Source organism: Pan paniscus, chromosome 10, assembly GCF_029289425.2.
Source record: "Pan paniscus chromosome 10, NHGRI_mPanPan1-v2.0_pri, whole genome shotgun sequence".
Lineage (NCBI taxonomy): Eukaryota > Metazoa > Chordata > Mammalia > Primates > Hominidae > Pan > Pan paniscus.
In genome coordinates this window covers 24,569,429-24,596,625 of record NC_073259.2, presented here as the reverse complement: position 1 = coordinate 24,596,625, position 27,197 = coordinate 24,569,429, and the positions used below count along the sequence as shown (strand labels likewise).

General features: G+C 39.4%; 1 protein-coding gene across 29 annotated transcripts in view; it reads right to left on the bottom strand.

Moving 5' to 3' along the window:
• Positions 1-19,995, bottom strand: part of PLEKHA5 (pleckstrin homology domain containing A5) — a 245,546-nt gene extending 225,551 nt beyond the window's left edge. For 26 of the 29 annotated variants that reach the window (XR_004665632.3, XM_034935439.3, XM_055095450.2 and 23 more), the window contains exons 1-3: positions 19,750-19,995; positions 19,516-19,595; positions 17,204-17,261 (exon numbers count right to left, since the gene is read on the bottom strand). Coding sequence is in view for 28 of the 29 variants with exons in the window: in XM_034935439.3 (XP_034791330.1) it covers positions 17,204-17,261; positions 19,516-19,595; positions 19,750-19,838 (227 nt within the window). In the remaining variant the exon portion in view is untranslated. The remainder of the gene's footprint in view (positions 1-17,203; positions 17,262-19,515; positions 19,596-19,749) is intronic. The other 3 variants (XM_055095457.2, XM_034935459.3, XM_034935461.3) reach the window with 3 other exon arrangements.
• Between the last annotated feature and the right edge of the window lie 7,202 nt (positions 19,996-27,197).

The window sequence follows — 27,197 nt, the reverse complement described above, 5'->3', positions numbered from 1 at the left end:
GGTGATCTCAGATAAGAGCAGGCCCCACAGAAACTAGAGAAAGAAACAAACGGGAGAAACTGCCCAGCCAACCCATGAAAAGTATGCACAATAATATATAGTTATTGTTTTAAGCCACTGAGTTTTTTTTCTTTTCTTTTTTTTTTTTTTTTTTGAGATGGAGTCTCGCTCTGTCGCCCAGGCTGGAGTACAGAGGTGCTCTCTCGGCTCACTGCAAGCTCCGCCTCCCGGGTTCACGCCATTCTCCTGCCTCAGCCTCCTGAGTAGCTGGGACCTCAGGCACCCACCACCACATCCAGCTAATGTTTTTTGCATTTTTAGTAGAGATGGGGTTTCACCGTGCTAGCCAGGATGGTCTCGATCTCCCGACCTTGTGATCCGTCCACGCTGGCCTCCCCAAAGTGCTGGGATTACAGGCAAGCCACTGAGTTTTTGAATGGTTTGTCATAGAGCAATAACTGATACAGCAAGATTATAATGATTTACCTCTATTCAACTCTGATAATATATTAATTGTCTCCATTAATGTTTTTGAGGAACTGAAACCAATAATTGTGAAATATTTCAATTTCAGGGTCATCTTCTGTAATGAGGCTTAAATAGCAGGTCAGAAAGGAAGTGTTATATACAGTAAAGACTCACAACCCCAAAGGACTTTACTTCTACTACCAATAATAATGTTTGTTTCCTTTCTAGAGCTTCTTTTAGAGAACCTGCTGAGAAAGGAATAGCAGCTAGACTTTCATAAGAATAATGGAGGGGAGGGGCTGACTTGATACTGTAAAAATCCAGATGACTAGGTGTGAAAGAGCCTGAGATTATTCTGTTAACAACAAAATAACTAGCTGATTTCCTTTTATTTTCATCCTTCTTTTCTGATACACAATTTTTTCAGTGAACTATTTCTGAGAAATGCATCTACTTTTCCAAATTCTCAAAAGAATTTCTTTTTTGAAGTCTTCCACCTTCTTCAAGAGTTTAAGTAATTAAGTTTTTGAAAGTAGATAATATACATGTTACCTCCTCTTCTCATTCATCTGAGTAAGCATAAAAAGTTTACTGACTTGAATCGAACCAGGACTGTCCTGTTTCCTACTCTGTGGGGTTGTCCTGAGAATCAAATGAGAAGAAGAGAGGGTTCAGAAGGAATGTGACCCGCTAGGCCCGTCGCCCACACGTAGTGTGTTCAGGGGCTACTACTGGTCAGGGGCTCTGCCTGTGTCAGCCAGCAGTACGTGCCTGAGCATGCCTGATCTCCAGCACCTTTGCAGAGCCTGAGTATTAACACATTTAAAATAACTTCACGGACATGGTGGCTTACACCTGTAATCCCAGCACTTTGGGAGGCCAAGGCGGGTGGATCACTTGAGGTCAGGAATTCAAGACCAGCCTGGCCAACATAGTGAAACCCTGTCTCTACTAAAAATACAAAAATTAGTCAGGCGTGGTGGCAGGTGCCTGAAATGCCAGCTACTCAGGAGGCTAAGGCAGGAGAATTGCTTGAACCTGGGAGGCAGAGGTTGCAGTGAGCTGAGATCATGCCACTGCACTGCAGCCCGGGCAACAGAACGAGACTCCGTCTCAAAAAAAAAAAAAATAAATAAAATAAAATACTTCAAAAGCTAGGTGCAGCTGCTCATGCCTATAATCTTAACACTTTGGGAGGCCAAGGCAAGAGAATGGCTTGGGCCCAGGAGTTCGAGATCAACCTGGGCAACATAGTGAGACCCTATCTCTAAAAAAAAATAAATAAATTAGCTAGGTGTGGTGGCACACGCCTTGGTCCCAGCTACTCGGGAGGCTGAGGCAGAAGGATCACTTGAAGCCAGGAATTCAAAGCTGAGGTGAGCTCTGATCATGCCACTGCACTCCAGCCTTGGGCAACAGAGTGAGACCCTGTCTCTAAAAATAAAATACAATATTTCAAACCTGTTTAATTATACAGTTGCAATCCCAATTTGAGGCATAAGTTTCTTTTACTTCTCTCTCCACCATCCCCCTTTACTGGTAATAATTCATTCTGCGGTTAAATTCATTCATTTGCCAAAAAAAAAAAAAAAGAAAAAAGAAACTACAAAATATCTTTTTCAAACAGCAGCAACACCTTCATTCAAAGTTGTCTTTTCATAGTCACTCCTGGGTATCCTATACCACATACTGCCTTTAGTATTGCCTCCTCACACTTCAGTTCCACTCACCTATGTAAGTGTCCCTAACGTTACAACACCTTGAATTCTCCATTCCTGTAGAATATATTCAAGCTAAGTCCTGCCTTTTATCTGCAGCCCTAAACTTTCTCTTTAAGGAAAGCTCTCCTTAGTACCACTGTCTAGGCATTTCACAAAGAAACTGATTTCTAATTCCTAAGTCACAAGGCTTTCTTAAATAGAAAAAAGAAATACGTATATTATTAAGTGAACACTACACTATCAACAAATACTCACTGACTTATGTGTAACAGTTCCTACTTTCAAGAGGTGTAAAATCTATATAAGAGGAAGACTAAATGATCACATTTCTAAACCACTCTGAGCAGGCCATGCATTTTAAGTTGTTTTTCAGCATAAATGATATTGAGGCATATTCTCTTAGAACCCCAATGGCATAAACTTGGAAAACATATACCCACGTATTTTATCTCTTTATGTAATGTTTCACAGTTTTTCAAAGTTTGTTCATATAAATTAACTCACAACATCATAAGCCTATTAAAATGGGCAAGACAAGAATTATCCTCTCCACTTTACATGAGAGAAAACTGGTATATAACAGTATCAATTTTATCAAAGTAATACAGCTAACTAAGGTACGAGAGTCAAGGTCTAACACATTGCTACTTTCCACTTCACCACAATTCTTGGTGCCCACAGGCTTATGAAGATGCACACTGTGGTCACAAAACAGAGAGCATATTCCTGTTGGCAACTCTAACTGGTCTAAGGTATATTATGTTCTGAAGTCCTAACTGCCTAAGTGGGTGCACACTGGGCTTTCCACTGGGTTGCAGGAGAAAATATTTAGTACCTCTATTTACACTTATTTTTAAATAATAAGAAAAAACAGCTTTACTAATATGTAAGACACAGATTGACAGCATTACATGTATATAATTTTTAAATAAATACATGTATAATGTTCGTACTTGAGGGTATATACTCAAAAACTTTTTATTTGTAGGGGTGCACAACCAAAATATTTTCGAGATGTCTACTAAGCTAACTGGCCTAGATATCAAAAATACAAATAAATACCTAACATAAATCACTAAGAAAAATAACTCAATAGAAAAACACAGAAAATATGTGAAACAGGAAATTTACAGAAGAGATTCAAATGGGCAATAAATATTGAAAAAGATGCCATGCATGGCTGAAATCAGGAGCATGTAAATTCAAAGAAGAAGATACCATTTTTGCCCATTGGCCTAGCCAAAACTTAAGTACAGTAATACCAAGTGCTGGCAAGGATACAAGTAAGGATAAATAATTAAGACTTTTTGGAAGAAAGTTGTCTAACAGTAAACCAAATAGGAAAACCAGAAATTAATCTGAATGTGATTGGCAAATGTCTCCAATGATTTGGCCAACCCTAATTCTCAAAGGAGTTAGTGAATGTATTGTTATCATTTGGGGCTTTTTGAATCATTATGCAGTCAGTTTTGCACAATGTGTCATATCATTACTTTTGTAAGTTTTTTGTAGCTCCACAGACTTATTAAAAAGTGTTATTTTTCAATCTTACAATTAAACATTTAAGCATTTCCAATTTTTTGAACTCTACTTACGGGGTTTAGCAGGATCTTACTACAACTTACCAAAGCTCAACTACGAATACAGCCTATTTCAGCAATTCCACATCTAAATAGTTGTTCTATAAAACAACTGTTTTATAAAAATATTTGCATGTGACCACAAAGATTCTGTTTATATTGGTTCACTATCATACTTCTAGCAATTGGGCAGGGGGCAGGGGAAATAGGAAAAAACCTCAATGTCCAACAACAGGAGTATAACAAAACCATTAAGACATGTTTTACAGTTATTGAAAGAACGATATTGACCTTTAACCAGTACTATGAAAAGACCTAAGATATTTATTAAATAAAAAGTTAAAGAATAGTACCTACGGGACAATCCCATTTTTGTTAAAATATTTATGTATATATAAGTATGTACATGCAAAGAAAGAAGAGTAGAAAAATGGACCCTAAACCACTGATACTTATAACCTCTTGGGGAGCAGAGTATGGGGTAGAAGGGAAAAATCATAAAAGAAGACTTTACTGCATCAGGAGGAGTAGGAACATCTTCCTACAAGTCCTCTTGGAAGGCAGAGGGCTATAGTGCTACTCTTACTCAAATACTGCCACTGATGATCATAGAGTTAGTCCAAAGGTCAAATCGACAGTTCAGTCAAGCACATAAAATCTCTGTCTCTCTCTCTCTCTCTCTCACACACACACACACCCCTCACACAAATACATATGTGAGATATCTGTCTACACACTCATATAACCCAAGGCACTACTATCTTGATTACTAGCATAGGTACTTTGATCCTCATGTTTGAACTCTGCTACAGCTGTGTCATTTATCAGTGGGAAACAGCAGCCCTGGTGTAAAATAATTGTATTGTGCAAAGTAATCTAGCCTTAAGATACCAATTATTTATATCTTTTACTACCAAGTGTATTAACTGTCAATGTGAAACTGGAATAAACTAAAGATCAAGACTAAATTTACTCAGGTATTCAAATGTTTTTAAAATATTTGGGCTTACATTCAAGTTCATGACTTACTTTGATTTTCTAAGTCTCTGACTTTATGATAAAAATGAACAGATATTGAATTAGTACTGGTAAACACACCAGTATATCCACTTCCTCACCTAAATCCTTGCATACATCACTAGCTTATCACAATATGCTTTCCCACTGATCCAGAAGTTGGTCTCCAAATTCTTTTGAATACATTGCTTCAAACAGTTATCGCTAAACAGAGTTGCAATGCTGGCTGAAACTTATTTATCATCTCTGGCTGTCCATTACATTACGTCCCACACTCCTTGTATTTGCACTCCTATGTAGCTCTCCTCCCACTTCTGACTTTGACTTACATCAACCAGGACCACATGGGAAAGCATGATATAAGCAGAAGTTTTATAAGTGTCTAAAACTGTGGTCTGTTCTCCTAGGATAATTCCTCTTAGAAGCCAACTGCCACGCTACAAAGAAAACTTGAGACAGACTAACTGATGAGAGGCCACGAGGAGAGACGCTGGTGTTTGTTCCAGACCCATGACCTCAGTTATACTGCATGGAACTGAAGACCAGCACAGCTGAGCCTAGTCAACTTAAAGAAAAGTGAGAAATTAGAAATCATCGTTTTAAGCCACTGAGTTCTGGGACAGTTGTTTATGTAGACATACATAACTGAAGGACTAATCTGTGTTTCAAACCATCTGAATCTCTAGTAATAATCCATACGGACTCTCTATCAGTTACCTTTCAAATTTCATCTATTCAATCAGAAGCACTTATTGCAGTTATGGAGAAATGAAGGCACTTTCATACATTCTTATATGTTCTCAAGTGAGAACATAAATCTGCACAAATTTTCTAAAGGGCAATTTGGCAAATGTTAAGTAATGAACCATCTAAAAAGCTCATGTATTTTCTCAATTCCAATTCTACAAAAAACAGACATGCATACAAGAGTATTCATATAAACATTTTTCTCACAGCAAAAACTCACAAACAACAAAGTTACCTGGAAGTAGAGGAATAAATACCATATATTCATAAGACAGAACATCATAGTTATTAAAAATCTTCTACTGAATAAATATATAACGATATAAGGATACTAATACAGCTAATGAAAATAGGATTTGACACAGTATTATCAACAGCAATAAGACTCAAATCTTTAAAAATATATATACATATTAACTGTCAATGTGAAACATTATAAATGCATAATATATGCATATGTGCCGCATACATAATTGTGCATAATTGCACATATAATTACATATAATACATGCATCTATGCTGCATATATAATTATGTTATATATGCATAATATATGCATATAATTGTACACAATAATTATATTAATAGAAATTCTCTCTGCATAACAGGACTGTGAATGATTTTTATTTTCTCCATCTTTATACTCCTTAGTACTTTCCAAATGTTCTACAATAAAAATGAATTGCTTCTATAAGAAAAAAACACTTAACATTATAAAACAGGTTAAAAAGAAGCATATACACTAAACGTACACTTTTATTATTTGATTTGGAATCATTCTGTGGTATTTCTTTACTAACTTTAAAAAAAATGCCATGAAGCAAGTGCCTGCAAGGTGCAGAAAAAAGGAAATCCTTGCACATTGTTGGTAGGAAAATAAATTAGTGCAGCCATTATGGAAAACAGTATGGAGGTTCCTCAAGAAATTAAAAATAGAACTACCATATATGATCTACAATCCCACCTCTGGGTGTATACCCAAAAGAAATGAATTGCCACCTCATAGGAACATCTGTGCTCCCATGTTCACTGCAGCATTACTGACAATAGCCAAAATAAGGAAATAACCCACATGTCCATCAAGAGATGAATGGATAAAGAAAATATGATGGAATATTATTCATCATATTCTTATAAAAAATGAGACCTTGCCTTTTGTGACAACATAGATAGAACTGGAGGACATTATGCTAAGTGAAATAAACCAGACAAAAAGAAAAATACTGCATGATCTTAAATGTGGAAGCTAAAAAAAGTTTTTAAAGTAAAATACATAAAAATAGAATAGAAATGGGGGGGATGGGAATATGCAGATCAAAGTGAGTACAGAGTTACACTTATAGAAGATGAATAAATTTAGAGACTACAGTAGAGGACTGAGATAATGTATTGTATACTGGAAATTTGCTGATCAAGTAGATTATAGGTGGATATGTGAATTTGACTGACTACTGTAACGATTTCATTACGTACATCAAACATGTACACCTTACATTTATACACTAAAAAGCTATTGTTATCAGACTACATCTATATTGTGATAGAACAGAATTGATTTTTCAAAATCAATACAGATGTGTTTTCCACAGAGAAAAAATTCACACTAATTTTACCATGTTATATAATTTCTTTGTATTGTGAAAATTGGGCAAGGAGTTATTTCTTTTCAAAATTTTGTCATAATGTCCTATTTTACTGAGTTTTATATTTTATGTTGAATAGCTTTAAAAAAAATTTTTTTAGAGATGGGGTCTCGCTCAGTTGCCCAGGCTGAAGTGCAGTGGCATGATCATAGCTCACCTCAGCTTTGAGTTCCTGGGCTCAAGCAATCCTTCTGCCTCAGCCTCCTGGGTAACCAGGACTATAGGGGTACACCACCATGACCAGCTAATTAAAAAAACAATTTTTTTTGGTAGAGATTGGGGGTCACACTATGTTGTGCAGGCTGGTCTTGAACTCCTGGCTTCAAAGAATCCTCCTGCCTCGGCCTCCCAAAGTGTTGGGATTACAGGCGTGAGCCACAGCACCTGGCCTTAACATTTAATAATATGCAACTTCAACCACTTTAGCGAAAGTTGGAATTTTCACCTTAGAGGCAAACTTTTTTAGAGCATGTCTATCCAAAGAAACAATATATGTAAATAATCCAAGTTATTTGGAAGGGATAGGGAACAAAAACCACTCCCCATGTAGACAGCATCATAGCAAGCAAGCATTGGCAATATTACTCAAGCACTGATACTGTTTAGGAATTACTCTTCAAGTGGCCAGTAATTTCAGAAGCACCAAAGAGAATCCCTGGCCTCACCTAGCAGGGTGAGGTTTCCACCACAGTGAAGTTCTACTGCCACTTGTGCTAAATTAGTTTCTTCAAACTCACTTGCTCAGGACAGCCAATCTAGGATTGGCTTCTACTCATTCTTCCTCAAAATTCAGCACTTTCTCTTCATCCTCCCTGGTCCTGGCCTGAACCATCCCGAATAACTTCAACTATTACTTCTGCAACACAAGGCAAAAAGCTTCCCTGAATATCACTGGTACCATTACTTCTTTTCTCAGAAGTTTACAGATGCTCAGGTCTCCCTGGCCTTTAGGCATTTTGCGCTATATTATAAGAAGACCTCTGATCTCTAGTCTTTCACATCTTGACTTCCAATGATGAACTGGGCCTTCCTCTCTAACTGTATGTTTCTGGATGGCTTGCCAATGTTAGTGCCTTGGCTCTAGCTAAGGACAGACAATGACTGAAGACTAGCAGGCCAGTGTCTGCTCTAGGAACAGGCATGTGATCCAAGGTAGTCAAAAGTCCTTGTCTGAGATTTTTTTAATTTGCAACTAGAGAAGAAAACTTACATTTTAGGTTAAAAAGCTAAATGGGTGTAATTTGGGGCTGCACGTAACCATTTTTTCTGGTTAAAGAGAAGCTTTCTGTGGGGGGGGGGGAGGGGTGGAAAGCAGGTGAGGAAGAGCCTTTAAGAATTTACTTGCATCACTCTTGAAATCAGTGTCAAGTGTTTCCTGGCTGGGCATGGTGGCTCATGCCTATAATCCCAGCACTTTGGAAGGCCAAGGCAGGTGGATGACCTGAGGTCAGGAGTTGGAAACCAGCCTGGCCAAACATGGTGAAACTCCCATCTCTACTAAAAATACAAAAAAATTAGCCGGGCGTAGTGGCGGGCCACCTGTAATCCTAGCTACTCAGGAGGCTGAAGCAGGAGAATCACTTGAACCCAGGAGGCAGACGTTGCAGTGAATGGAGATTGAGTCACTGTATTCCAGCCTAGGCAACAGAGCGAGACTCTGTCTCCAAAAAGAAAATAGTTTCCTTTTTGCTTATACTAGTTGGCTTTGGGCCAGTGACTTTTACAACAACAAGGGTTGTGACTAGATGACAAATGAGAAGAAAAAAATGCCCTGGGATGTTCAGATTTAGGTAAAGAGGCTTGCTTTTCTTACAATTTGTTTTAGGGCTTCATTTCAAACACCTAATTGTCTATTACGTGCCAGGCACTGGAAGCATAAAGGTGGCTACAGTATAAGACTATCTCTGCCTTCTGAGACCTAATAGTCCAAAAGATTCTCTTGGTGTGGGTGGCTTACTGGTCACTTCAGAGCATAATTCCTAAGTAGTTCAGAGGACACTCCTTAGTGGCCAAGATGTTCCCCCAGTGGCTCTGAAATGTCTATCATCTGTACCTCATGAGGACCTCTTTATTTCTTTTGGGTTTCTACTGGACCCACTGATTTCAGTATTTTAAAATTTAGTCTACATTCACTTCTTCCATACTAATCACGATAGTACAGACTTCAGTAATATAATATTTCCTTGTTTTCTTGAAACCAAAGTAGACTTAAAAAGTAGACTTTTTGCTTAGAGGATTTATGTGTAGTCTAACATACTATAAAATGTACTTATTTATTGTTTACTTTGACATTCTCTCCCCCATCATCCCACTCCCCAGACGGGCAGAATTTTTTGGTTTATTTCATTTACTGATGTATATTAATCACTAAGGCACACAACTATGAGTTCAAAATGTATTCAAGAGAATTGGAAGAACACATGAGTGAGTGACTAATTGGAAGACCTTGCCACTGGGACTGAGATAATCATTAAAATCAGTTGGCTAAACATTGTTATCTATTGGATGATAAAGAGCAGCTTCTGCAGCAGCTTTCTCCTTTTCATAAATTGCCATACCATACCAACCCCATCCCCCAAGTCTTTCTTTATATATAGCAATGCTTTCACTCAGGTTGTGGTCCAATCTCAAGACCAGGAGGCTATTTATTCTTCATCTTTCCAGTGACTTTACACTGCTCTATTCTGATCCACTCTGCAGGGGTTTGGAGCTTAGCTGTGAGAAATGCCTCTCCCAGCAACCCCCACAACGGGCTAAGGCCTTTCAATATACGTAGTCAAAACATTAGATATTCTTCATAGCATTTATCACAGTCTATCTTACATATTTGCATGATTATTTTATTACTGGCTCCCCCACTAATTCAACTATAAAGTTCTTAAGAGTAGTGTCCATGTCTGTTTCATTCATAAAGCTTAAAGCACTTGGCACACAGCAAATATTCAATAAGCATTTGTTGAATGAATAATTAGATGGATGAATATGAAATTCCCAGCCTGAATCTATAAATAGGTAGATAGTCATTTAGGTAGCTGAGATAGGATAGGGGAGTGGGTTGTGTTTGCTTTTTGAGGGGAGTAAAAAGATAATGTCAGGAGTCCTTTGTGAAAGTCGGATTTTAGCCACCTGAAATGCTATGTCCTCTCAAGCAGCTCAAAAACCAAACCACCATTAATATGTCCACCTGGGGCTCCCCCTCCCACACCTACTCCTTTATTCCGGTCAAGGGTCTCATCATCATTCTTGCAGACACTCAGACACAAAGGCTTTGAGGAGCTTTTGACCTCTTTTTTTCTGTCAACCTCCTTGCTCATCAAGACTCCTAAGGCCTGTCAGCTCGTCTTTAACATCTTTGATCAATGGCCTCTTTCCTTTCCATTCCCGCTGCCACAAACTTAGTTCAAGTAACTACCCAATTATGGCAGCAGACTCAGAAATGGTCTCCTTGATTCCCAGTTTGCTCCTGTCCAATCCACGCTGCCTGTATTAAAATCTCCCTAAAAACCTTCATGTTGCATAATTAACGCTATACTAAAAAACATCTGCAAAGGCTTGCCCGGAAAATAAAAACCTCAGCCTGACATTCAAAGACCGGACACAGTATGGTTCCAAACAGCATTCCTAGACTTACCTCCCATCATCCTAGCATTTTCTACAGAACCATCACTAACAAGCCTAGTTAGTATTACTCATTACACATATTCACATATTATACCTGTTCCCAGCCCCATGAATGTATCCTCCCAGTCTTATCAAGTCATCTGAAAGTGAATCCCATCTATACCCTCAGGCCTAGCTCAACTCCCACCTCTTCAAGTCGTTCCAGGACAGCCCAGCCTAGGCTGCCTCTTCCTCCTCTGAATTCTTATGACTCAAACTAGTATCTTTTTTTTTTTTTTTTGAGACAGAGTCTTACTCTGTCACCCAGGCTGGAGTGCAGTGGCGTGATCTCGGCCCACTGCAACCTCTCCCTCCTGGGTTCAAGCGATTCTCCTGCCTCAGCCTCCCGAGTAGCTGGGACTACAGGAGCCTGCCACCACACCCGGCTAATTTTTGTATTTTTAGTAGAGACAGGGTTTTACCATGTTAGCCAGGTTGGTCTCAAACTCCTGACTTCAAGTGGTCCGCCTGCCTCAGCCTCCCAAGGTGCTAGGATTACAGGCATGAGCCACCATGCCGTGCCATTTTTTTACACCATTAACTCTAACTTACACATACACATATACACATAACTTTTCACCTTTAACTTCATCTTATATTTATCTGTTATTTAAAAAAATGAAACAGTCACAAGAAAAGAGCATCTGCTAACAAATTCAAAGAAATTCCATCCTGTATAGGACAGACAGGTCCTATGTAAGGCCCTGTCTCCAGGTCATCGACTCTTCAACTCTTCCAATACTTTCTGTGTTTTTGTATTGACCACTTCCTCCCCCTTCCTAAATATAGGCCAGCTTTGAGAATAAGAAGAAACGAAGGGGTCTATCCAGATTAGGGAAGAAAAAGTCCCTTGACAAATCCAGAAAGTGTTCTTAAAATGCAACCACTTGAGTTGTGGGGACTATTCTTTCCCCATCTTGATTAACTCCTTAAATAACTAGGAGCCAGCATCATCATCATCACAGATACCACTTCTTTAGAGGCTGACTAGATGCTGGGCATCACAGGAAATACAAGGAGGATATTGAGCAAACCTGGCCCTAAGCAGTGGTCCTGGGGCTAAAAATAAAAGAATTCCACAACAAAGTCTGCTGAGGCTGGTAGTCCCGGCACACCAACTTGAAAACGAAAGAGACAACAACAACAAAAAGGCTATTGTGAGGATTATAGGAGTTTAATGCTATGCTGAAGTGCCTAGCACTAAATAAGTCTATGTTCCCCAAACCATCTCCCTGTTTTAATATACTGCATATTTATCTCTACACTACAAACTCCTTGAAAGCTGAGATCATAGTTCGTAGTTGTTTTGTAACTAATGAATTAGCATAAAGTGCTTTATCAATGTAAGGAATCACATATTAACAGTCCAAAACTCTTGTTATAAATATGGAAAAGAAATATAATGCCCACAAAGTGTTCTAAAGCATTATATAGCTCTAGTAATCAAAATTTGGTTATATTATTATAGAAAGTATAAAACAGTTTTTGGCCAGGGGTGGTGGTAATCCCAGCACTTTGGGACGCCGAGGTGGGTGGATCACCTGAGGTCAGGAGTTCGAGACCAGCCTGGCCAATGTGGCGAAACCCCTTCTCTACTAAAAATACAAAAAATTAGCCAGGCGTGGTGGTGGTGGGCACCTGTAATCTCAACTACTTGGGAGACTGAGACAGGAGAACTGCTTGAACCCGGGAGGTAGACGTTGCAGTGAGCTGAGATCATGCCAGCCTGGGCAACAAGAGTGAAACTCCGTCTCAAAGAAAAAAAAAAGTAAAGTATAAAACAACTTTAAATATCAAATACATAGTTAATATATTCTAATGTTTTTTATGGCACTTGTTAGATTCCCCATCTTCATTCATATTTTGAATTGTGAAAATCTGAAGAAACAGATTTTTCTCCTTACTTGCAACGCTAGTTTTGGTAAGTTTGGAATTAGCATACATTAGATCCAGCTATTGCAGATATTGAAACAAAACCTCATACTCTATTTGCCTATGTAAGAAAAAGTTCAATTTTCAGAACTTAGAATTTTAAGTTAAAAAAAGCAGTATGAAAACATAACCTTAAAAAATTTGCATACTATTTTACCCCCGCAAATATTGTTTTGATCCCCAGTCCTGCAATGACCTTTAAATAATCAGAATAAAGTTTCTCACTATTCAGAGAGCCTTAAGATTTACTTGGCACTCTAAGTTAACCATCTTAAAGCTTTGAAGCACAAAGGAATAGTAAATGACACATCCATTTTAAGTTACCATGGCCTGTCATTACAGAATCATTAAGCAATATTTTCAAGGAGCAAGCAGAAAGCTTTATAACTCAAACGTATAAGATTTTCTTCTGTGCTTTATGGGCTAAGTTATTTGCGTTCTCATAAGAATACGGAATATTTAAAGCCACACTTTACAAGTTATAAAATTCACTTATTTTCAGCATTCTTCATAAAGATAACAGCATAAATTAAGTTATAAAAACAATATGAAAATTCAATAATCAAACTCAAACTCTGTGTAATGTATTTACACACACAAACACATAGTAACATAATTAAGAGGCTGGCTAGCTTAGGGTACATAGAAAAATTATTCAGAAAAAAAGTATTAAATATCTTTAAAGATAAAGATTTTTGGCCAGGCACCATGGCTCATGCCTATAATCCCACATTTTCGGGGACCAAGGCAGGAGGATTGCGTGAGCCTAGGAGTTCAAGATCAGGCTGGGCAACATAGGAAGACCCTGTCTCTCTCAATCAATCAATCAATCAAATTAGCCAGGCATGGTGGTACACACTTGTGGTCCCAGCTACTCGTAAGGCTGAGGTGGGAGGATCGCTTAAGCCCAGGAGGTCGAGGCTGCAGTGTGTTGTGATAGAGCCACTGCACTCCAGCCTGGGTGACACCGTGAAACCCCTCTCAAAAAAAAAAAAAAATACAAAGTAAGATTTTTCATATTTTACTGTTTTTTGGCCAAATGGATGTGAAGGAAAATACATTCTCTATATTACATATTTTTTTAATCTAGCTGCAAACTTGTATTAAAGAACCAATTTCAAAGTGTATAAAATAAACTGATTATCTAACTCAAACCTATACAACTCTTACGCTGATCAGGTCCTTTGTTGACATTAGCAGTACTATCCGTTTACATGAAGATATGTATACAAACATTTTACAAGGAAACGTAAGCACAAAAAGCAGCAAAAGAAAGTACACACCACCCTGGCACTACATACGTCATACTTATCTGTGATTGTCTATCCAAAGCTTAAAGAGGGAGGATAAAATAGTTAAGAAGGATAGAAAAGCTGGCTTTCCATATTTCCCGCATCATCTCTGCTTGGCATTGTGAGTTCCTTGTTTTCCAGAATATTATAAATCCCAGAACAGTACAAAATTCAAAGAAATTTAGAAATGGAATTTAGAGGTTGCCTTTTCCAGGTAACCTAATTTAAAGACGTGAAGACTGAGCTCCAAAGTCATTAAGGTCAAGACCACATTTCAGTTCCTGTGACTTCCCCACTACAATCCTCTCCTCTTACCACCTACAGAGATGCAAGTGTCAACACCAAAATATAATTAAGAGATAAATTCTTTCTGGTAACCTGCCATTTTTAACACCAAGCAACATTTGTGCAGGAGAGGAATAATTTAAGAGTTATATGTATTTCACTTCACAATGGAAGTAGAAACAACTGAAATTCTTTAGGTCTCCCTTCTTGCAGTGAGAACTTTCCAGAACACACGATTAGGAATAGTCAAAGGGCTGACATGTCTTTTATTGGCATTCCTATCTTTCCACTTCCCATGTGAACAAAATCCACCCCGATAACTCTGTAACCTCCTTTACATACAATTTGATCAATAACCACCTTTCTTCATCTGAGAAAGAAATGACAATGAAAAACTATAGCCACCAACACAAATCACTTTCCTACTTCAGACTCCTATCTTTTCCTCCACTCTGAATATTCTAAATATAGTTTATGTTCCTGGGGTTTCTCATCCTGCTGTCTTTGCAAACTGTAAGTTCCAAAGGCATGTTTCTGCTGTTTTATTATGTGTGTGACAATGGGAGTAGTAATTCTGACTACTTCATGAATGAATAATGTATGTGAAGGTACTCTAAATTGTAAAGTTTAAGATAAAAGTAGTGCCCCTATCCTATCAGAATGATAAATAACAATACAAACAAGTAAAAAGTTTCTAGGAAATTACAGTGCACATTAGGGATTTAACTAACCTTAAAAGAAATTAGTCTTCTGACATTACCCAGAAGATAAAGCAGTAGCACCTAACATTCAGTACATCATATATTTATCAATGGTTAGTTTTTTTTAAAGTTTAATGAGTGATATGCAACACTATGCTCAATTTTAGGAGAAATTACTTCCATAATATTATAAGTTATTTATTGCTACTTTTGGACACAATTACTGGCTATGAATACCAAAATGATTAAAACCTACAAGTTTAAAAACGTCTTTAAAGTAAAATTATTATAGCTTTCTTAATATTGTCTTAATTTTCCAGAGAAACCTACTTAGGCATTAGACATGGCACTCAAATAAAATTCTAATTTGTTTAAGTAAACATAAAAGAAAACCTAATCAAAATGGCTCGTAAAACAAAAGAAACTCACTCAATGTCTTCCTAACAGCTTAGTTCTAAATTAAAACATACATACTCAGCCCACACAGAATAAGATTTTGTACTATCAAATAAACGTTCATCCAAGAATGCACGCAAAGAAATTAAAATGTTATTGAAAATTGAAATGTTACCTCTGTTTTTATAAGATGAGCTAGGCTTAATGTACAGTAGTCAAAATTACATTGAATAAATGACCTGAAATGAAAAAACTGTTTTTCTTCACATATACCATACTACTAGCTTGACAAGAAAAGAAGTATCCCTTTTCGTGGCAATATCAACTCACTTTAATTTAGGATGGAAATAACCAATAGAAAAACATTTGATGACTGCATTTCACTCAAGTATTTTTTAGGCCATCTAATAATGTATAGTATAATCTCCAAAGAAAAGATTTCACCCAAAAATATTCACAGAAAGACCATACCATGAAACTATTCCATTCCTGTATCTTCTGCTTTCTCTATTTCTACATCCAAAAGCAAGCATTCCTAATACTTATAAAAAGCCCTTGACGTTTTATCTAAGTATCTTTCTAAAAGATTAAAGAACCATACAGGTAATTATAATTTACTGGAAGTATAACATGATCTTAAAAATGTCACAGTAAAAATAACTTTCTAGGCTCAATGAAATAAAGGTAACTTTAGCTAGGTATCTGTTATTGTTTATAAACTACTGAAGTCTTAACCCAGTTTGGCATTTCAGCATTCTCTTTCATGTCTCAGTTTATTAAAATTAAAGAACAAATAAGGTTAAACAATAAAAACAAACTCTTAGGTAAATAGTTTCTAATATAAAAATAAAAAGACAAAACCACCTATATTTTTCGTCGGGGGATTAAAATTTTGCCTACATGATGTTGACCTCCAGCTTTGTACTTGTCTCCAAGTAGTACTAAGTTATTAAGTTTGAACATAAATCAGTTTAATATTCTAAAGAACTGGTTTTAAGATTGGGACTGACTGGTCATCTTTTCTCTCAAGCTCTACTAAAAGCCTTTTTTAAACAAACATATCAATAAAACATCTTGACTTAGACATATTTAAATAAACTGAGGCAAAAATACAAACAATGCTCCAATACATGCTCATGAAATATTCAGTAATTATTTCTATTTTTACTCCCTGACCGTCATTGTTTATCAAATTGTGCCTAGCTTTACATCACTTTTGCTACCTATAAACAGCCCTGGTCAAAATATATATGAACAAGGTTCACTAAAAAGAAAAAAAAAAAAGATGTTCACGTAACTCAAAGATTTTTTTTTGTTTGTTATCTCTCAGCACAGATAATCAAAGTTCAAAACTTTAAGTTCCACATAGCTAATGACCAATAATCCTCTATTACCCAGGAATATACACAGAGGCACCAAAAAAAAAAAAAAAAAAAAAGGTAATTGTGGTCATATTCTGATGAAGCTGGACGATTCCAAAAGAAAAAAACGAAGATACAAAATTATTTTTTAAAGTGGCCATAAATGATCTAATTTCCAAATCAATGAATCGATGAATATTCCAGGCAAATAACATTAGAAAACTAAGAGTGCCATTTTCTTCTCTCAAAATTCTGACATTATACAAAATAAAGAATACAGTCACCATTATATGATAAACTTTAGAAAATCATGATCAAGACTGGACATACAACTATTCAGCTGAGGAGTAATCACAGCATTCTAATTACGAAGGAAAAAAATGAAAGTCAAAAAACTCACTTTATATAGTATCTTGCACCTTCAAAAGTATATGCTTCTTCCCAGCCAGTAGGCAAATCTAAAACAATACATATATTACAATTAGTATTACTTCAATGATAGCAAAATAAGTCTCAATCCATTTTAATTATCCATTTTCATTTATTAGCTGTTTTAATTAAGTAGATTACTAACAAAAAAAGTGTTGAGCTGGCAATACAACAGATATCATTTTTTGAAAAACAGCAATTCAAATTTAAAGCCACCAGAAAAGTAACCATAATATTAGAGATTATCTGACCTGAGCACACACTGTAATACATTAGGGTGGAGAGGAACTATGTTCTGGCACCCAAGAAAGCAAAGGGAAGCCTTCTCATCCCAGGTGGAACACTCATGAATGACTAGCACAAAAAAAAAGCTGGGTATAACAGGCAACGCCTGCCTCTTCTTGGGTATATTGTGTCTATTTAAGACCGTATTTTTCAGCTACACAAATGAATCCATCTAGGAAGTGTCACCAAAGAGAAGGCAGAACTTCCTAACTACTTAATTAATGGAAAAGAAATCACACCGAATACTTCCGTGTGTGTTTCTAAAAATTTGACTAAGAGACGTGAAGTTTCAAGTAGTAAAGTTGGGGATGATTCAGGTGAACAATGGTCATTATGTGCTACATATTACTTATTAATGACAAGGTGTTTGGATTTCATCAAAATACCTCTTGGAAGTAAAAACAACCGATGTGTGTACAAAACCAGAGTCCAAGCAAAGTAAAACCAAACCAGAAAAAAAAAAAAGTGAAATCACATAAAAGAATAAAATTTTTCTGTGGCGTGAATGTTATCAAATCTGTGGGGGTAATAACTAGGACACATATTTATATCACTCATAATTCCATAGGATAATTAGTCTAAATAATTTAAATGTCATATCGTCTTTTATGAAATAAATCTATCATCCATAAAAGCAAAGAGGCCATCAAAGTTGGAATATGCGTGTAAAACACCAGAAAGGTATATTGAAGCAAAAGCCTGCACCGGGGAATTGAGAAACATGATAGTGTATTAGTCAGAAATGCCTTAAAAATGTAAGCTCATCATGCTTGCTACACCAGTCTTTCCTTTCTTCCTCCACCTTTTTGCAAATTTGGAGACATTAGTCACTTCAGTGAACTCCAGCATTTCACAGAGAGGCAGGTTTGTTCAATATCCTGGCAACTTTAACAGATTCACGGAATGTCAGAGTCGGAGAGAATGTACCCCAGAGGCCAGCTCTGAGGACTGCTGAAACTGGCCTCGCCTTCGACCCAAACTGCTCTCAAGCCTTTCCAATCACCAGGACTAGAGGCAGGCCAGTAAGAGAACACATGTTACATTTCAAAGACAAACAAGTCACGAATGTAAACAAAGAATGATAAAAGAAACCCAGACCAGTACAGAAACTACGAGGAGCCCTTTCCAGCTCCACTCACACTTAGTATTCAAACAAGCTCCCAAAGCCACCCGAGAGAGCCGCTTCCCCACGGACTCCCTCCAAACAGGGCCCGGGTGCCCACATACGGGACACCCCCTCGCACGCCCACCGCCTCCTGGCAGTCTGTGCAACCTCCGTGCGGGGACTTTAGATCCGGATCGCCAGCAACTGAGGCTGCGAACGCCTCCTCCGGCTCCGGCTGCTCCTCCCGTGGCAGGAGGGAACGCGCCAAGCGTTTCCCGAGCCGTTCCCTGTCACAGAGAGGATCGCCGCACCCCCGAACTCCTCTCCTCCTCCTCCTCCTTCATCAGCCACCTACCCACAAGTCCCACCTAGGAGGAGGAAGCTGCACGGCAGGAGGCAGCGCTCCTGGGAGGAGGGGGAGGATGTGGTTACGTTATCCCGGCGGGCGATCAGGGTCCGGGGCTGCAGGGAGGGGAGTGGGTAAGGACTGCCTAAAGATTGCTGGGGGGCAAGACGGCAGCTGGGGGTCACCGGGGAGTGAGTAGCGGCCGCGGAAGAAAAACTCAGGACTCCAGGTTTCAGGGAGGGGAGCGTCGCCACTCTAGGGTCGCGAGGGTCGTCTAGGCTGGGATGGGGGGAGAAGGCGCAGGAAGAGGGCGCCGTCTCCAAGTGCTGATGAAAGGCTGAGGAGAAAGAGGCTCCCCGAGACTGGAGAGAACTCCCGGCGGCGGAGTCCCCGTGGCCCCTCTACCTGCGGCCGCTCCCGCCCGGCCTCCGCCCCGCCTCGCCGCCTCCCGGGGCCCGCGGCGCGGGGCAGGTTGCTGGGAGCCGGGCGGCCCGGGCTGTGCCGCCTCCTCCAGGCGGAGCCCAACTCCGTTTGGGCCCGGCGTTACCTGTGCTCTGCCGCCGGTGTCCGGTGACCACCGCCTCGCCGGTGACGGGGTGCAGCCAGGTGGTGCTCTTGGCCTCCTCGCTGCAGGGGTGAGAAAAGGGGCAGACACGGAGCGTGAGAGGGGACGCGGGGGCGAGCCGAGGGGCTGCAGGGGCACAGACCCGGGCTCTCCCCCGTGTCGCCAGCCGCCCGCCTCCCGCCCCCGCGGGCCCCCGTGCCGTCCCCGGCTCTTTACTTGATGAAGAAGACTCGGCCGCCCCTGGTGATCCCGTAAGTCCAGGACCGGGGCAGGGAGATCCACTCCAGGTTCAGATCCGCCGCCATGTCTGATCCCTAGCCGCCGCCGCCGCCTTCTCCTGCTGCCGCCGCGGCTGCCGAGGGAGGAGGGAACGAGCGAGCGAAGGGAGCGCGGAGCGAGCGCGGCCGGAGCGCGCCTCCCCGGCCCGGCGCGCCCCCGCGCGCGCCCTACCCCCTCGGGCGGTGCCCGCCCCGCCGCCCCGGCAGGGTCCGGCCCCCGTCGCCGCCCCTCCGCATCCCGGCGGCCGCCGGCCGGCCGCCCCGCCGCGCGCTCGGGGGATGGGCAAGCGGCGCCGCGCCCCAGACCCCTCCCTCGGGCCCCTGCGGCGCGCCCGCCCCCTCCGCCGCGCGAAGGTTCCGGGATCGATTAAAAAAAAAAAAAAAACAAAAAACGCGTCCTGCCCCCAGGGCTTTGCCCGAAGGCTTCCCATCCCAGGGCGCGATCAAAGGGAGCCTAATAATGCCCAAGCCCCTGATTTCTCTCTTTCAAACAACAAAAACACAGCGTCTGAGCTTTGTTTTATAAGAGCTGTTGGAGAGCCAACAGATTTTTCCAATATATTTATCGTTTTAAAATGGAAAGCTGTTTTTATTAAAGCACACGAAAGGCCTTTCCTGTTTGTTTGTTGTGTGCCAGATATCAAAGGTTGGACGTGATACGTGGCCCCATGAAATATGAGTGGATTTAGACTTGACAAAACAAGTTTTTTCTCTTCCTAGGCCCCTTAGGTCATATCTTATAAAATAAAAACTCGTCTTTTTCTGGTACTTGTTTTTAAAGATTCACTTAACATCAGTGTGGATTTTTACTTGCCCTGTCTCCAATAAATTACAATAATAGCTTATTTTATGGAGTCCTTGTGACGGTGTACATTTTTAAATCTTCACAACGACTCTCTATATATGTGTATGTATATATATATATATATATACACACAATCTATAAAAAATCCCCATTTTACAGATAGGAAAAATGAAGTTTAAAAACACAGTAGTTTGCCCAGTCATAGTAATAACTGCCAAAGCCTGGATTCAAACTGGCTGTAGGATTTCAAAAGTATATTTGTATAACCTCCTTGCTGTACAAGCCCACTTTGTTTTACTGCGATTCACTTTATTGCTGTTTGCAGATCTTTCACGCCTTACAAATTGAAGGTTTGTGGCAACTGTGCATTAAGCAAGTCCTAGCACCGTTTTTCAACAGCATTTGCTCACTACATGTCTCTGTGGCACATTTTGGTAATTCTTGCAATCTTTCAAACTTTTTCATTATTGTACCTGTTATAGTGATCTGTAATCAGTGATCTTTGATGTTACTGTTGAAATTGTTTTGAGGGCACCATGAACTGAGCCCATGTAAGACAGGGATTTAATAAATGTGTGTGTTCTGACTGCTCCACCAACCAGCTGTTCCTCTGTCTCTCTGCTTCATCTTGGGCCTCCATATTCCCTGAAATGAAACACTAATAATTGTCTAATAATAATGGCCTAATATTGAAATTAGGCCAACCAGTAACCCTACAATGCCCTTTAAGTGACCAAGTGAAAGGAAGAGTTGCATGTCCCTTACTTTAAATGAAAAGCTAGAAACGATTAAGCTCAGATGTATCAACAGCCAAGAGAGGCCAAAAGCTCAGCCTTGTGTCAAATAATTAGACAAGTTGGGAATGCAAAGGAAATGTTCTTGAAGGAAATTGAAAATGCTACTCTGGTGAAAACATGAATTATAAGAAAACAAAACAGCCTCATTGCAGATAGGGAGAAAATTTTAGTGGTCTGGGGAGAAGATCAACCCAGCTACAACATTCCCTTTAGCCAAAGCCTAATCCAGAGCAAGGCTCTAACTCTCTTCAATCTTATGAAGGTTGAGAGAGCTGAGGAAGCTGCAGAAGAAAAGGTTGAAGCTGGCAGGGATTTAAGGAAAAACACCATCTCCATAACATAATAGTGCAAGATGAAGCAGCAAATGATGATGTAGAAGCTGCAGCAAGTTATCCAGAAAATCTAGTCAAGATCATTGAAGGTGGATACACTAAACATATTTTCAATGTAGACAAAACAGCCTACTATTGGAAGAAGATGCCATCTAGGACTTTCATTGCTAGAGAGGAAAAGTCAATGCCTGGCTTCAAAGCTTCAAAGGGCAGGCTGACTTTTTTGTTAGGAGATAATGCAGCTGGTGACTTTAGGTTGAAGCCAATTCTCATTGACCATTCCAAAAATTCTAAGACCCTTAAAAATTATGCTAAATATACTCTTCCTGTGCTCTATAAATGGAACAACAAAGCCTAGATGACAGCACATCTGTCATGGCTTACTGAACATTTTAAGTCTGCTGTTGAGACCTACTGCTCAAAAAAAAAAAAAGAAAAAGAAAAGAAAAGAAAAAGTTATTCCTTTCAAAATATTTCTGTTCATTGACAGCGTACCTGTTTACCCAAGAGTTCTCCTGGAGACATACAAGAGATTAGTGTTGTTTTCATGTTGGCTAACCCAACATGCATTCCGCAGTTCATGGATCAAGGAGTCATTGTGACTTTCAAGTCTTATTATGTAGAAAGTACATTTCATAAGGCTATAGCTGCCAGAGATAGTGGGTCCTTGGATGGATCTGGAAAAAGTAAATTGAAAAAATTCATAATTCTAGATGCCATCAAGGACATTTGTGACTTATAGAAGGCAGCCGAAAGATCAACATTATCAGGAGTTTGGAAGAAGTTGATTCCAACCCTCATGGATGAGTTTGAGGGGTTCAAGACTTCAGTGGAGGCAGTAACTAGAAATGTGGAAATAGCAAGAGAACTAGAATTAGAGATAGAGCCTGAAGATGGGGCTGAAATGCCACAATCTCATGGTAAAATTTGAAGGGACGAGGAGTTGCTTCTTATGGATGAGGAAAGAAAGTGATTTCTTGAGAGGGAATCTATTCCTGGTGAAGATACTGTAAATAATGTTGAAATGACAACAAATAGTTTAGAATATAATATAAACTTAGTTGATAAAGTAGTGGCAGGGTTTGAAAGGATAGATTCCAATTTTGAAAGAAATTATACTGTGTGTAAAATGCTGTCAAACAGTATCACATGCTACAGAGAAATCCTTCATGGAAGGAAGGGTCAATCGATGCAGCAAACTTCTCTATTGTCTTTAAGAAACTGCAACAACTGCTCTTACCTGCATCAACACTAGCCTGACTGGTCAGCAGCCATCAACAACATTGAGGCAAGATCCACCAGCGAAAAGATTAAGACTTGCTGGAGACTCAGATGATCCATTAGCATTTTTTAACCATTAAAGTTTTGTTGTTGTTGTTGTTGTTGTTGTTGTTGTTGTTTGAGATGGAGTCTCACTTGGTTGCCCAGGCTGGAGTGCAGTGGCACAATTTCAGCTCACTGCAACCTCCATCTCCCAGGCTCAAGCAATTTTCCTGTCTCAGCCTGCCTAGTAGCTGGGACTACAGGTGCGCATCACCATGCCCAGCTAATTTTTGTATTTTTATTAGAGACAGGGTTTCACCATGTTGGCCAGACTGATCTCGAACTCCTGACCTCAGGTGATCCACCTGCCTTGGCCTCTCAAAGTGCTAGGATTACAGGCGTGAGCCACCGTGCCTGGCTAAAGTATTTTTTAAATTAAGGCATGTACGTTTTTTAGCTATAATGCTATTGCACACTTAATGGATTACAGTATAATAAATATAACTAATGTATGCACTAGGAACCAAAAAAATGGTGTGACTCACTTTATTGCTATGTTCACTTTATTGTGGTGGTCTAGAAATGAACCAGCAGTGTCTCCTAGGTATGCCTGTAGTTAAAAAATAAGTCTTGTTGGCCGGGTGCGGTGGCTCATGCCTGTAATCCCAGCACTTTGGGAGGCCGAGGCGGGCGGATCACAAGGTCAGGAGATTGAGACCATACTGGCTAACATGGTGAAACCCCGTCTCCACTAAAAATACAAAAAATTCTCCGGGCGTGGTGGCGGGCGCCTGTAGCCCCAGCTACTCCAGAAGCTGAAGCAGGAGAGTGGCATGAACCCGGGAGGCAGAGCTTGCAGTGAGAAGAGATCGCACCACTGCACTCCAGCCTGGGCGACAGAGCTAGACTCCGTCTCAAAAAAAAAAAAAAAAAAAAAAGAAAAGAGAGTCTTGTCTCCCTTCCTCCTGCTTTTGTTCGTTGAACAAGGGCAGATTTCATTGCGACTGGGATCTTCTCCCTTAATGCCATCTAAGAGTAAACTGCCTCTTCTCATTGTCTCTGGTCTTTTACCACACTTGGAATCGCTTATGCATCTTTGCAGCAAGATGACTCATTCCAACAGGATGCACAGTACAGTAATAATAGTACTACTTAGTATTCTTATAGCACCTAATTTTGTGACCAGTTTTGGGTGTTTCTGGAGCATGATCTCATTCATCTTCTCAGTAACTTAAAATGGTAAATAATGTTTTTCAACAGTTAAGGAAACTAAGGCACAGAAAGGGTAAATGACCTCGGACAAAGCCATATCCAGCAAGTCAGTTGGGGCCTGGATGAGAATGCAGTTTCACTGAACTTTTTCTCCCATACTTTGATTCCCCAAGGCCATTCTGTCTTCAGTGAAAAGGAGTCTGCAATTACTGCTATAATTTTCCTGTCCATCTGCATACACAAGGGGGAAAAAATAACATCATTTTAATGTTTTCTCTTTTGGTTCCTTTGCATTCTCCTCTTTCATTTCACTACTTATTACTTCTTGACATCTTATCTCCTGCCCAGTCTCTGGAAAAAAAAAATGACTCCTTTTTTTTAATCAATGAATAACTAGCAGGAAATGTTCCACATTAGCGTCAGTGGTCACTGGATATAATATAGCAAGAAAATCAAGAGCTACTGACTTTGTATTATGTTGTCATTGCAAATAAAAAATCTAAAGTTAGTCTTTTAATATGATTATAACTTTGCAATTCTAGTACCAGTTAGTCCAGCTATAGCATTTGACTTTTTGACTGTGTACTACCGGGAAGCCTGTAAGTTGACCATATGCAGTACTGGTATTCCTTTTAGCTCTAAATCTTTTGATACTACAAGATTCATTATTGCAAGGCACATTTCAAAAATCAATAGAAATTCACTTCATAAAAACGTGTATCTTAAGAAATCACATTCACAGTGCTTAAATGGCAGTCTAGAATCTTAAGTACAATTCTATAATGTGCACCCAAATTTAGGAAAAACAGTAAATAAAAAACTTAGTGACACATATACAAAAAGAGGCGTGCTTCTGATTTGGGGAAATAATCGCCCTTAGGACTTCCAAGAGCCAGTAAAAGCAGCCTCAATATTAGAAAGATGGGCGCTGTGAATAATTTCCATCCTTAATGAATAAAATGGTATCTTTCTAGAATGCCCTCTCTCTGTAACTATGTCTTTATCTAGTTCTGCTTTATCTTGTAGTTGTGTGTATATGTGAGTCTCCTTCACTGTAGTGAGGTAAGAATCATGCCCTTCCCATCACAGAATCTCTGCAACCTTGAGTCAGCACTAGAATGGTTACTGAATTTAATTTTCTTCCCAATGCTTCTACCTCCCAACAGAGTTATTTCCCAATAACATATCCCCTTTTTTATCACCCCATACCTCTTCAATAACTGATTCAGATATAAACTCATATCTAACCTCTGCTTTTTATTGTTTTTTTTTTCATATTTCCATCCTATGAGACTATTCAATTTCTTATATCATGATCTGCCTTTTGGAGCAGCATTATCCGATGACTATCACAGCACAGCCAAAAAAAGAGGAGGTTTAACAAGTACTGAACGCTAAAAATAAACGTCACTCGCTCCATATATGGAGGAAAATCCTTGTTCTAAAGAGCTTATGGTTCAAACAAAGCAGAAAAACACACATAATAACAAGAAAAACACAAAGTTAAGTTTCCTAAAATATGTGAAAGGAAAAAGAACAAGGTGACATCTGAGAAAGCAGCTAATCAATTTGTTTCCTTTTTAAAAAGGAATGGGAAAAATTTATGAGTTCTAGAAAATGGAGAAAGAGGCTCACGAGAGAGAAGATAATTCCTTTTACTATTAAGAAGCATCTATCATTCGTATATATATGAATGTTTCTTAAAACCTACCAACAAACTTTTGTGACTTTTATGTGGTTGTCTTTCCAAATATATTTGTGATACCTCATATATAACATTATTGCATGATATACCTCATATATCACATGTTGCATTATTAATTCACAAAATAAGGATTTTTTTTTCTTTTTTTTGAGATGAGGTCTCACTCTGTTGCCCAGGCTGGAGTGCAGTGGCATGATCTCTGCTCATTGCAACCTCCGCTTCCCAGGCCCAAGTGATGCTCCCACCTAAGCTTCCCGAATAGCTGGGACCACAGGTGCACACCACCAGGCCTAGGTAACTTTTTATATTTTTGGTTAGAGATGGGGTTTCATCACGTTGCCCAGACTGGTCTTGAACTCCCGAGCTCAGGCAATGCACCCACCCACTTCGGCCTCCCAAAGTTCTGGGATTACAGGTGTGAGTCACCACACCCAGCTGACAATAAAGAATATTGTAAACAGTTCCTCTAACTTTTAATTAGTCAACAGTAAGGTGTTACATACCATCAGAAGTCTATAGTGAAGGGCAAAATATATGATCCAATTAGTTTAGTGGAAATCTAGGCAGAAAGACTGGAGACTGAGAGTCTAAGGCAGAGAACAAAAATAAAATCTGGAAATCAATTTATTAAAGCTTTTTTTTCTGTTAAGAACTGGATACAGGGAGATACAAATAAAATTATTTCTTTCATTCATTCATTCAACAACCATAGGCTGTATAGGGTCCCTACCATTCTGCTGGGTGATAGCAACTAAAAGACTCGGCTTACTTTGGGCAGCTTAGAAAGGGAGATGGAGATGTAATGTAAGTATAGTGTGGGAAGTAGCATATCCGTCCTTGTCATAGACTATAAATCTTCTGTAACGGTTATTTTTCAAGGGTGTCCCATGAACCATTCAAGGTCTATCCTGAACTACAGTCTTTTAATGTTGATGTTTTGGAGTGCTCTTCAGTTATGAAAAGGGAGAATTGAAAGAAATATGTAATAGCACTAGTTATTTTGCTGCTGGCTGATCTCTTGACTACAGCAGGGATTCTAGACAAAGTTTAGGGCATCTGCCTGGAGGCATGGAGAATAAAAGGGAAGAAGGTGGTTTAAAATGTTTTCAAAGAGCTTGCGTCTGAACCCCTGGACCTGTTCAAATTAAACACCTCTTCTTTACCTCAGTCAGGGAAACTGTAATCATCTACACCTCTCTTTGCTATAAAAGAGAAAGAGCAAAATTCCAATAGCAGAGAATTAAGAAAAGAAATATGTTATAATGCAGGAGT